Below are 12788 nucleotides of genomic sequence, written 5' to 3' on the forward strand. Positions count from 1 at the left end.
CTGCTTCTAGAAGTTTATCTTATGAAAATAATAGAGGAACTGTGCAAAAATGCCAAGGACATCTACTGAATGACTGTTTTCACAACGACCCTAAACTAGAAAGAGATTAAAACTCTACCAACATGAAAACAGGGTAAATTATGGTCCATATAAGGGAATACTATGCACTGTTAAAAAGGATAAGAGAAATCTTCATGTATTTGACATGAAAAGATATACAGGATATATTAAGCAAGAAATGGATTACTAAATAATATAATATTGATCCATTATACTTAAAAATATGTATTTGCATGCATATACTTACACATCTATGTGCAAAAAAGTAAGAGTCCTAGAGGTATATAAATCAAACATTAATAGTGGTTAAGTCTGATATGTGGAATTAAGAGGAAATTTCACTTTATCTTTTTCTATTTTAGCAATTATGGATTAACAGGATTTGTAAAATTACAAAATAATCTATGTAATATGCTTATATCTGTTTAAGGCACTTAGTAAGAGCTTAATAAATTGTAGTTATCATCATTCAGATGAAATCTATTTAGAAATCCAAATTAATATGATTACTTGGTTTGATTATTTTAAACTTCTATTAGATTAAGGCCAAGTTATCAGAATGGTTTCTTCTTTTTATTAGCAAATAAACCATGTCTAGGCCAAAGCAGGTAACTAGTTCTCCTAGGATCATAAGGGGTGTGGGGAGCCTTACTTACTTACCTCACCTGTATAATTCTAATCAAGGATAAACCTGCCATTAGTGCAGCGGAAAAAACACAGACTGTTTTTAATTTATATCCAAATCTACCAGGTCTCCTATTTCCCTTTAAACAGCTTTCAGAATGCTAATTCTCACCACCTCCCCAGTGTTTTAAGAAATACTGTCACTTCAGGAATTAATTTGCTCCTCAGTAGCTTTTGCTGGAGAGCAGAGTTTTAGGTAGGAAATGACAGGAATGAGCTTCACCATCTGGCAAATCTGGGCAAAATGCTTTTCAGTTTCCAGGTGCACGCAGGCAGCACTTAGGCTGCCACACAGAGATGGCTTCTGTCAGGCCACTGCCCTACAACGACGTTCACAATCTCCACAGCACACAGGACAAAGTCCAAGCTCTTCAGGTGAGACGGAGCCCTCCTAACCTGCCTATCAAGCCCTGCCTCCGCCCTCACTTCAGGGAGGGCTCAAGACAAGCAAAAGAAACACACTTTAAAAAAAAAGATGGGACTGTGTGCTGCTGTTAGAGAGATGAGAGAGATCATACAGGTTGAAATGACTAGTTTCTTATTGTATTTTTTCTTTCCTTTTAGGGGAGGCGGATGTCATCTATAGAGTATCTAGACTTATTAAATGGACTATAAAACAAGATCTCAGTAACCTTTCTTCTTCCTGCTGCTAGATATTTGATTTAACATGGTTCATTATCATGGCTAGATTTATGTTTAACATGGCCTGGTTTTTGTTCTATCTTGGGTAGAAATGTCACATCTCTTAAAAATGTATAGCCAAGAAGATGAAGCTAATAGGGTAGGAGGTGTTTAAATTCAAATAAGTGAATTCAGTAAATAACTAGAAATGCCAATGAACACATTTTAAGAGTTTAACTACCTTTGCTTTTGAGAGCTTTAATTAGAATGTATAGATAAAGAAAATGGCCAGCTCTAAAAAAATAAAACATTTTGTACTGGAATTATCAAGCATTTATAAAGAATGAGTAAAAAAAAAAAGTTAGTCTTACTTTGAATGGCAGGCTGTTTCACCATGAGTCTTTGTTCTTTACTCCTCGCGTTCTGATAAAGAATAAGGTCACATCCCTGTTAGTTTTTTCAGAGTCACATTATATTACACTTTTTTAAATGTTTTAATAGGATTTTTACCCAGGGAAAAATTAAAATACCACCTTCGCTGATAAATCATCTAAAGAAGAATAGCAAGAGCAATTAACTCCATGACTCCTATATCTTGTAGCCAAAGAGCAAGGCAACTCTTCTAAGAAGTGAAAATACAATTAATGTGTAAATGAATGCCTATCTAGCATATTAGAATGTTTCCAAACAGCTCAATAATGTAAGCTGTTATGGTATAGTAGAGTTGCTATCAGAGCTCCAAGACAGAACAATCTGTTGGAACATGCGATTGATATTCAACCTGATCCTTTAACAAAGAGGCAATGTATGTATGGTTAAGAGCAGGAGTTCTGGCCCAAATAAAACTGGCTATAAATCTCGATTCTGCCACTTACTAGCTATGTAACCTCAAGCAAGTTATTTATTTATTTTTTTTGGTTTATTTTTGTTTAAAATATTACAGATGTCCCTTTTTCTCCCCAATGACCCATTCCACCCCGTCCCACCCCCCTCCTCAGTCCCTCACCATACCATTGTCCGTGTCCTTGGGTTGTGCATATATGCATATAAATTCTTTGGTTAATCTCTCCTCCTCTACCCACCTCCCCTCCTCCATCCCTCTGACATTCGTCAGTCTGATCCATGCTTCCATGTCATTGAATCTGTTCTGTCCATCAGTTTATTATGCTCTTTAGATTCCACATATAAGTGAGATCATGTGATGTTTGTCTTTCTCTGCCTGGCTTATTTCCCTTAGCATAATTTTCTCCAGATCCATCCATACTGTCCCAAAGGGTACGAGATCCTTCTTCTTTACATCTGCGTAGTATTCCATGGTGTAAATGTCCCACAGCTTTTTATCCACTCATCTACTGATGGGCACTTGGGCTGTTTCCAGATCTCAGCTATTGTAAACTGTGCTGCTATGAACATAGGGGTACATATATTCTTTCTGATTAGTGTTTCAGGATTCTTAGGATATATTCCTAGGAGTGGGATAACTGGGTCAAAAGGCAGCTCCATTTTTAATTTTTTGAGGAACCTCCATACTGCTTTCCATAGTGGCTGCTCCAGTCTGCATTCCCACCAGCAGTGTGCTAGGGTTCCCCTTTCTCCACACCCTCGCCAGCACATGTCCTTTGTTGATTTGTTGATGGCAGCCATTCTTATAGGTGTGAAGTGATACCTCATTGTGGTTTTAATTTGCATCTCTCTGATGATTAGCGACGTTGAGCATTTTCTCATATGTCTCTTGGCCATCCGTATGTCCTCTTTGGAGAAGTGTCTATTCAGGTCCTTTGCCCCTTTTTTAATTGGGTTGTTTGTCTTCCTCTTGCTGAGTACTATGAGTTCTTTGTACACTTTGGAAATTAGCCCCTTATTAGATACATCCTTGGCAAATATATTTTCCCAGACTGTGGGGTTCTTTTGTATTTTGAGGCTGTTTTCTTCTGCTGTTTAGAAGCTTTTTAGTTTGATGTAGTCTCATATGTTTATGTTTTCTTTTGTTTCTCTTGCCCTAGGAGATGTATCAGTGAAAAGTCCACTACATGGGATGTCTGTGACTTTACTGCCTATGTTTTCTTCCAGGATTTTTATGGTTTCGTGACTTACATTTAAGTCTTCCATCCATTTTGAGTTTATTTTTGTGTATAGTGAAAGTTGGTGGTCTAGTTTCATTTTTTTGCATGTATCTGTCCAATTTCCCCAGCACCTTCAATTTTAAATGATAGCCTTGCTGAATAAACTAATCTTGGTTGCATGTTCTTGCTTTTCATTACTTTGAGTACTTCATGCCACTCCCTTATGGCCTGAAGAGTTTCTGGTGAGAGATCTGATGTCAGCCGTATGGGGGTTCCCTTGTAGGTCACTGCTTGTCTCTCTCTTGCAGCCCTTAATATTTTCTCTTTGTCCTTGACATTTGCCATTTTAATTATGATGTGTCTTGGAGTGGGTCTTTAGGTCCCTCTTGTTTGGAACCCTCTGTGCTTCCTGAACTTGTGTGGCTTTCTCCCTCACCAGCATAGAGAAGTTTTCTGTCATTATTTCCTCCACCAAGTTCTCTATCCCTTCCTCTTTTTCCTCCCTCTCTGGCACTCCTATAATGCAAATGTTGCTTCGCTTCATGTTGTCCCAAATCTCCCACAGACTGTCCTCATGCTTTTTAAGTGTTTTTTCTTTTTGCTGCTCTGATTGAGTGATATTTTTTTCTACCTTGTCTTCTAAGTCACTTATTCTAGCCTCTGCTTTATTTAGCCTGCTTTTAATTCCTCCCAGTGTATTCTTGATATCAGATACAGCATTCTTTATTTCTGATTTTTATTTATGTTATGTATCTCTTTTTTCATGTTTTCACTAAGGTCCTCGATCTTATTATCATCTAGTGCCTTATTTTTCTCATTAATTTCCTTGAACATCTTTATAATCATTACTCTGAACTCTGTTTCTGATAACTTGCTTAACACCATATCATCAAAGTCTTTTTCTGGCGATTTTTCCTTTTTTTAAATTTGGGGGTTCTTTGTCTCCCTATTTTGGTGGTTCTTAGTGTTTGTATCTATGTATTACATATATTTGCTGTCTCCCAGTCTTGTGGGGTGGGATTTTGTATTGTGAGTCCAGTGGAGCCCAGAGGTGTGTTTTCCTTATACTTCTGAGCTCTTTGCTCTAGGAGTGTCCTTTATGTGGGTTCTTTGGGCTCTCCTGTTGTGGTTTGGTCTAGATTGTTGTTGACCAGTCCTTGGGAGGACTCTCCTCTCAGGTTGGCTAACTGTGTGTCTCAGCCCCAACCTTGTTGTGTAAGCTGTTGTATGGGTGCTGGCAAAGCAGAACAATACACAACTAAACTTCCAGGAAACAAGGGGTATCTTAAAAAATATCTTGACAGTCACAATGAAAATAACCCAAGTGAAAATGGAACTGGGAGAGTGAAGGGAGAACACAAATTCTAGAGAAAGAAAAAAAAAAGGTAAAAAAAAGAAAGAAAAGTAAAGCTTAAAGAGAGAAAAGTACATATTGTTAATAGTGACAAAAATTTAGAAAATAATAATAAACTAAAATGTAAAAAATAGAGAAGCTACTGGGAGATAATAGAGGCAGAGAAAAGATTCCAAAAGAAGGGCCAGCAAAAAATTAAGGGAGAGAATAGGAATAGGATAATAGTTGAAAATGAAAAAATAAAAATACAATAAAGATAATAAGAGAAACTAACAACTGAACAAAAAGACAGGAAGACAGAAAGGAGGAAAACAAAAGAAAGAAAGAAAAGAAGAAAAGAAAAAAAAAGTTATGCTAATGGGTAAAGAGAGATAAATCCCGGGCAGGGAGGCAGTCCAATAAGAGATTTGGGGGCAACTATAGAGAAAAATAGTAAACTTGTTTATAATGATAAAGTACCAGCAATTAAGCAGGGATATCAAGAAAGTCTTGACAGCAGAAGCAAGGATAAAACAAAACAAAGCAAAAAACCAAAACAAAACAGAGAAACAAAACAAAAAACAAGCTAAGCAAAAAAAAAATTCTTTTTTTAAAAAAAAAGAAAAAATTTTTTAAAAATTATTATAAACTTTAAAAAGAAAAACCAAATTTTTTTCCCTTTCTCTTCTTCCTAAGGGAAAAAGAGGGGGGAAAAAAAGACAGTCAATCAGGTGAGTTTCTTCTGGGCAGCTTATGTTGTCTGCAGCTCACTGTTTTGTGTGCTGATTTCCGTTCTCCGGGGAGGTGCTTGTGTATCAGCCAATGTGAGGAGCCGTCTAGGTTTGGCTCTGGTGTCCTTAGGTAGATGGCTGATCTGAAGCTCTCCGCAGACCACTTCCTCTTTTCAGCTATTTTACAACTTTGTAGTTGCCTGGTCTTGCTCCAGAGTCTTCTGTAGAGTCCTTAGGGTGCAGGGTGGCTAGTGTAGCCCAGGGTATCACTCCCCTTACTTAGAGGTTTTGCTGTTAGGCACTCCCTGTGAGGGAGTTAGTCTCTGCTCCACCGCAAGCTCCTCAGTCCCTACCCTGTCCTCTGATTCTAGTCCCCCAGGCTCTGTACTTCTGCAGTTTCACATTGATTTCAGCCTGTTGCCTTTTCTGTATGGGCCTGTTTCAGCAGCCTGGGCTCAGTGGGTTCAATTAAAGAACATTCCAGTGAGCTCTTTGCCTGCCCAGCCCCCAGCAGGGGTTTTCAGCGTTTCCTCCAGCTCCCAAACAACAGTCCCTGAGAGTCTTATTCTTGTAAAGTCCTCCTGTGAGCTGCTCTCCCTTCCGCCTCAGGACTGTGCCCCTCGGGGGTGTCTGGGGCCTCAGTGAGTGGACCCGCCCCTTTCCTGTTGAAGGCAATGCTCCCGGCTGCAGGAAAGGCTGCGGGCTCCGCCCCTCCCTGCTCAGCTCTGGTTGACTGGTCTCACCAGGCCCGCCCTCAGACAATCCCCTGTGCAGACCCCAATCCCAGCCTCTGCTGGTCTGTCCACACAGTGCACCCCGGGAAGGTGGGAGCCAGTCCCACAATCAGACTCACAAACACACAATGCACAAAGCAACACACAGGCAGAGCCCTACCCGCCTTTCTTACCGGACTCTATGTTTCTTCAATGCTCCCTACTTGCGCTCAGTTTCTACCTGCGCGCCAAGGCCCCCAGCGGGAGGGGACCCAAAGTCAGCTCCATGCAGCTCCCCGCACCACTGCTCTCAGCAAAGCTGGGGTGGCTCCATGCGCCACCACGGCGCCCCTTAGGGCTGGTCACACATCCCAGCCTCTCAGCACCAAGAGCTCAGGGCGGGAGGGCACCCTCAGGGCTGGTCACAGCTCCCAGCCTCTCAGCACCAAGAGCTCAGGGTGGGAGGGCACCCTCAGGGCTGGTCACAGCTCCCAGCCTCTCAGCACCAAGAGCTCAGGGCGGGAGGGCACCCTCAGGGCTGGTCACAGCTCCCAGCCTCTCAGCACCAAGAGCTCAGGGTGGGAGGGCACCCTCAGGGCTGGTCACAGCTCCCAGCCTCTCAGCACCAAGAGCTCAGGGCGGGAGGGCACCCTCAGGGCTGGTCACAGCTCCCAGCCTCTCAGCACCAAGAGCTCAGGGTGGGAGGGCACCCTCAGGGCTGGTCACAGCTCCCAGCCTCTCAGCACCAAGAGCTCAGGGCAGGAGGGCACCCTCAGGGCTGGTCACAGCTCCCAGCCTCTCCCCACCGGGAGCTCAGGGCCGGAGGGCTCCTCCCCTCCCCGAGCCATGCAGATTCAATGCTTTACGGGGCTCACCACAATGCCCCACAGGGGGGCAGAGGGTCCCTGGGTGCGGCTGCTCAGTCTCAACCTCTGGTCCCTTACTACTCGGTGCCACACGCTTTGGGACAGCCTTTCCTATGTTCAGCACCCTGAGCATTAGACACTGGTCCCAGCCGCCACTAGAGGATAGTTTCCTCGGAAGGTGCCGTCCCCTCCGGGACTCACCGCTCCCCTGGGGCCCTCTGCCCTGTGCGCGGGGCGCTCCTTCCCCTCTCCTCCGCTCCGGGTGTGGGATCCCCGCTTTTGGATGCCGTCCGCACTCCCGAGAGCAGGGAGCTTTGCAGCCTCAGGCTCGGAGCCCAGCACAGGCTTCAGGGGGTCTCCCCCTTTCTATGCCTCTCCTCTCTTACTGGACTCTATGTTTCTTCAGTGCTCCCTACTTGCGCTCCATCCACTCAGGTAAGTTTCTCTGGCTTTTCCAAGCTGGCTACATAGGATTTTAGGAGTAAATTGAGTCTGTGGCTGGGAGCGGGGCACTCTGCTGCTTCTCACAGGGCCGCCATCTCCCCTCTCTCAAGCAAGTTATTTAATCTCTATATATCTGTTTCTTTATCTTCAAAATAAGGACAATCAAAGTACCTACCTTATACATTTTTTGTGAAAGTTAAATGTATACAAAGTACTCAGGACAGTGCCTAGCATATGGAAGTGCTTAAAAAATGTCCAGTTATTGTTCTTCTGTAATTGCCTAGGTATATACATAAGCCACATGTGGGCTTGATTCTTGATAACAGCTACCACTTCGGAGGGCTACAGTGGGATTAACCAGATAATGAAAGACTGAACTGACCCTTTCTCTTCTCAAGTGACAGGGCCTGTGTAAGGTACACATATCACATACTGTCAACCGTCTGATACGCTCATCTTTCAAATGACAGTTCTCCATTGAAGCTATCCTAGCCAAAAGAAAGAAGTAGACCGTTCATTAAGCTGTGTCTTTAGCTAAGTCTGTGTGTCTAAATTAAAGAAAAACATGTAACTTGCTTTTATCCCTAATAACCAGTGCCTTAGACATAGGTTGTTGATATTAAATAGAAGTTCAAGCCCCACATGGATACGCATTCACTTTTACATACTATTAAAGATATATAACATTAAATTGAAGCTAGGTTTAAAAAGCATTATATTGAGCCTTGGCGGGTGTGGCTCAGTCGGTTGAGAGTCAGCCCGTACACCAAAAGGTCACCAGTTCAATTCCCCGTCAGGTGTGGTTTCAGTCCCCAGGGTGCACATGTTTCTCTCTCTCTCCCCCTCTCCCTTTCACTCTAAAATCAATAAAAATATATATATTTTTAAAAGCATTATATTGCAAAACAAAAGAAATAAAATTAAAAGCATTATATTGCGAGTCGTACACCTTTTTTATTCTATAATATGTTGGTATCATGTGTTATTTAATGCCACCATAACTTTTTTTTTATTATTTTTTTTCCCCCTCACCCAAGGATATTTTTTCCATTGCTTTTCAGAGAGTAGAAGGGGAAGAGAGAGAGAGAGAGAGAGAGAGAGAGAGAGAGAGAGAAACATCAATGTGAGAGAGACACATCGATTGACTGCCTCCTTCATGTGCCCAAACTGGGGCAGAGCCTGCAACAGAGGTACAGCCCTTGGCCAGAATCGAACCCAGGACCGAAGCTCTAACTACTGAGCCAAGCTGGCTAGGTCAGCATAATTGATTCTTGAAAAATGACAGATATATCTAAGCAATGGCATGTCTAGTATGTAGTTTATTAAATACACCCATGGTGTAGAGGAAGGAGCAAGGACTGGGCCCAGTTCTCATGATAGTTGGAGGTGGATAATCACTTAACGTTCTTTAGAACTATGTTTTTTTATTTGTTCAGTGAGGGGACTAGACAGTGTAATCCTTAACATCCCTTTTAGCTCTGAAATTCTGTTGCTCAGTGGTAACTCTTACAGCTCATGTTCTTCATGAAACTATTTATATCACAAGGACAGTTAACGTTTTCATCACATACTTTTATGAAAGTGTTTACCACTTAAACATGAACTTGCACTGTGGTCTAAGTCCTCACTACAAATTCCACATATCTTGATATGGCAATGAGGACGAGATTATACTAAGATGAACTTCACAGGATAAAAAATTAGCCAAAGAACAATTCTGAGATTACCTTGCACTATCTACTAACACAAAAACCAGAAGTGACTATGTGAAATTTATGTTCACAAATCAATAACATCTCTCAACAATAAAAACACTTTTGCTGACATCATTAAAATAAGCATCATTAAAAAGCAAATGCCTTTTGCTTTCTTTGAGCTTATTGAGAGGTAAATACAAAGGTATTTATTTTGAAGCATTGTTTACATTAACAGAGGATTAGAGATAATCTAAATATACAAATACAATACATTTAGAAAGTAGGACCATGTTAAATTAGAATGATTAAACAGAAGTAGTTTCATAGAATTTATGTGGAATAATTTCTAAGAATTCTCAGATTAGAAAAAAAATGAAATACGATATTTATATAGACTATCTCTGGATGGTCTCTCAGCTATCTTTAGGAGGAAACATACTTTAAAAAGTCTTTTAGTCCCACTGGTGTGGCTCAGTGGTTGAGCATCAACCTACTGAAGCAAGAGGTTGCCGGTTCAATTCCCAGTCAGGGCACATGCCTAGGTTGCTGGCTCGATCCCCAGTGGGGGGCGTGCAGGAGGTAGCTAATTGATGTTTCTCTCTCATCGATGTTTCTGTCTCTATTCCGCTCCCTTTCTCTCTCTAAAAATCAATAAAAACATATTTTAAGTTTTTTAGTATCACTGTGAATTTTTTTGTCCATGGGCATGTCCTGACCAATTTTTATTTAAAAAGCTAAACTTTCACAGGAACAAATGAACAAAGAAAGAAAATGTTCAATTGCATATGTAATACAAAAGCAAACCGAATAGAAAACAGACTAGAAAGGAACAGAACAAGATAACAGTTGTTATCTTTGGGTGGTAGGATAGTCATTCTACTGTACTTTATTTATATTTCTCTGTGTTTTCCAAATTACCTTAATGAGCATATGAGAGCTTTATAAACACAAATTGTTATACATGTTTTAAAAACAAGTGCATGTTTCTATCACAATTTTTTTCAGATATTAAAGTACATAGTGTGAGAACACGTATATTTTAATTAAGTTTCTGAAGCTTTTTCATGCTGGGATTCCACACATTTGATCCAGACTCACCTTTAAGTTATATGGAGGATCCTTAAGACTCAAGTTTGTGAGAGATGCCTGGGAACCATTTATGTGACTTGTTTCTGTTTCTTGAGCTATAAGCAGAAGAGAGTTAAGGTTTACCAATTATTATTAAACGAATCTTCAACAATGGCTCACTTCAAGGTCAATCATCATCTTTCAAAAAACCCTAAACTTTCCAGCCACCTTACTTAATTCAAAATTTCAGATCAGATGACTCTTCCACCAGCATCATTAAGAATGTACTAAAAATGCTACTCTTGGACTTGATCTTTTATCAGTCACTTAGGGGTATGGAGTGGAGGGCAGGGGTTCTACAGATCACTGGGTCTCAGCCATGCCCTTCAGGCTGTGACTCTGGTGGCAGTAGATTGCCAACAGAGCCCAATCTGAGGCTGAGTCTAAAAGACAATAGGGGAAGGGTGGCAAGGGAGAGGGCCAGTGTGAATCTGGTCCCCTTTACCGAGGGAGGGGTTATCAGCAGAAAAGATGCCCTTTGCCTGGCTGGGCGTGGCTCAGAGGTTGAGCATCGACCTAGGATCCAGGAGATCGAGGTTCAATTCCTGGTCAGGGCACATACCCAGGTTGTGGGCTCAATCCCCAGCATGGGGAGTGCAGGAGGCAGCCAATTAATGATTCTCTCTCATCATTGATGTTTCTAGCTCTCTCTCTCTCTGAAATCAATAAAGATATATTTTTTTAAAAAAAGAAAAGATGTCCTTTTTCATGAGAAGCTTTTGTGAAACTCAGAACATATGCAGGGCAGCTATGGGACCCCAGTGACAGGATACCACCCAGAGTTGAATGGTGATCAGGCCAAACACTGGAGCAAGGCAGCAGGGCTCAGTATATTTTCAAAAGTCCTGCCCAGCTGGAGTGGCCCAGCAGTTGAGCATCAACCTATGATCCAGAAGACTGCGGTTTGATTCCAGGTCAAGGCACATGCCCGGGTTGTGGGCTCGATCCCCGGGGGGGGGGGGGGGGGGGGGGGCTTGCATGAGGCAGCCAATCAGTGACTCTGTCATCATTGATGTTTCTCTCTCTCTCCCACTCCCTTCCTCCCTCTGAAATCAATAAAGACATATTAAAAAATAATAATAAAAAAAAAAGTCATGAATGTCCACAGCACCTCTACCTGGTGCAGAAAATGGGGGTGCAAACTCTTTCTTGAAGGCAGGAGTGTTAAGAACTGCTTGGCAGCATGGGAGAAGGCCAAGACTGTGGTAATGGGTGTGGGGTGATGAAGTCAGCAGATGTGGGATATGAAGGATATATAAATGGATATGATCTCTAATCACAGGCTAGTGGGACTGAGCATTCAGGTTCTTTCCATCCATCCAACAATGAATTTTTACCAACCAAACCTACCATGCACAGGGTACTTTTCTTAGGCCACTGAGAGGCCAAAATTCTGCTTACCAGACTGCTTGTATTTCTGGATTTTTGTCTTCAGGTCTATTCTGTGGATGTTCTTTAGGCATTTTTCTAATAAGTCCAACTGATCTGGAGCTACCAGATTTAGCTTCTCCAATTCCATCACAAGATCCAGGAAGCTCTAAAAGAGCCACCAACAAGAAATAAATGTCAGTAGGGCTGATTATTAAGTCCCAAATGAAGAACTCAGGCCATTGTTTATAACAGCAAGAAAACGTGACAAGTGGAGTGCCTGCAGACCTTCAGTGATCCTAAACCAGACCTCTCTGTCTGATAGTCCTTCCAAGGCCAGGTGCAAATTACTCTCCTGAATTTTATTCAGCAAAGAGGTAGTAGTAAGTCTTTTGGTGGCCAACCTGTGCCTAGGTTGGGGATGGACACATGGGCTATTTTGTGTCAAGAAATATGGTGAGAGAGCAGGCCTAAAAATATACTAAAATCCTCCTGAACGTCTTCTCTTTCAAAAACTCAAGCTAGTGTTATACTGAAAATCTCTAAGGGCTTTCCTAAAAAAAGGAAGAGAGAAGGTAGTTTGGGGAAAGTTTTTACTAGAAAAACCCCAATGATACAGTTTTGAAGTTCCTAAAACACTTTAATCAATGTTGGACATTCCAACTCACTCTGATTTAGGGGATATGAGGAAACAAAATTTCAAGGGTAGGGCATTGTTACTCATTTACCCTGAACTACAAGGATTGTGAAAGAGCAATGTTGCAGAAACAGGCATTGGTTTTGGTTTTACTTCTCTTCTGTTTAACATTTGGTTACTTAAGTCCTATTCTTATTTTAAAATATAATAATCATAATTAAATCTATATAAATGATTGGGAGACAAGTTGATTAGGGGACACCAAAAGAGGAGTTCATTTTTTTCAATTTTTCTTCCCATTTTGCATTTGGTTGAGGGGGGGCATACAGTCACCCTTTATTTCCAGATTTCAGAAATTGCCATCTTTGAGGAACATGAGGAAATCCTCAAGCAATGACTTACCACAGTCCACAGAGGCAGCTCCTTTATGGATATACTATCAA

The 12788-nt window shown here is 41.6% G+C and overlaps 1 protein-coding gene across 5 annotated transcripts in view; it reads right to left on the bottom strand.

The window, feature by feature from the left end:
- The window catches only part of CFLAR (CASP8 and FADD like apoptosis regulator), a 46943-nt gene that overhangs the window by 18372 nt on the left and 15783 nt on the right, over positions 1 to 12788 (bottom strand). For all 5 annotated transcript variants that reach the window (XM_081141928.1, XM_081141929.1, XM_081141926.1 and 2 more), the window contains exons 4-6: positions 11742 to 11877; positions 10311 to 10396; positions 1737 to 1788 (exon numbers count right to left, since the gene is read on the bottom strand). In XM_081141928.1, coding sequence (XP_080998054.1) covers positions 1737 to 1788; positions 10311 to 10396; positions 11742 to 11877 — 274 coding nt within the window. The remainder of the gene's footprint in view (positions 1 to 1736; positions 1789 to 10310; positions 10397 to 11741; positions 11878 to 12788) is intronic.

Source organism: Miniopterus schreibersii, assembly GCF_964146895.1.
Source record: "Miniopterus schreibersii genome assembly, chromosome: 7".
In the NCBI taxonomy this organism is placed as follows: Eukaryota; Metazoa; Chordata; class Mammalia; order Chiroptera; family Miniopteridae; genus Miniopterus; species Miniopterus schreibersii.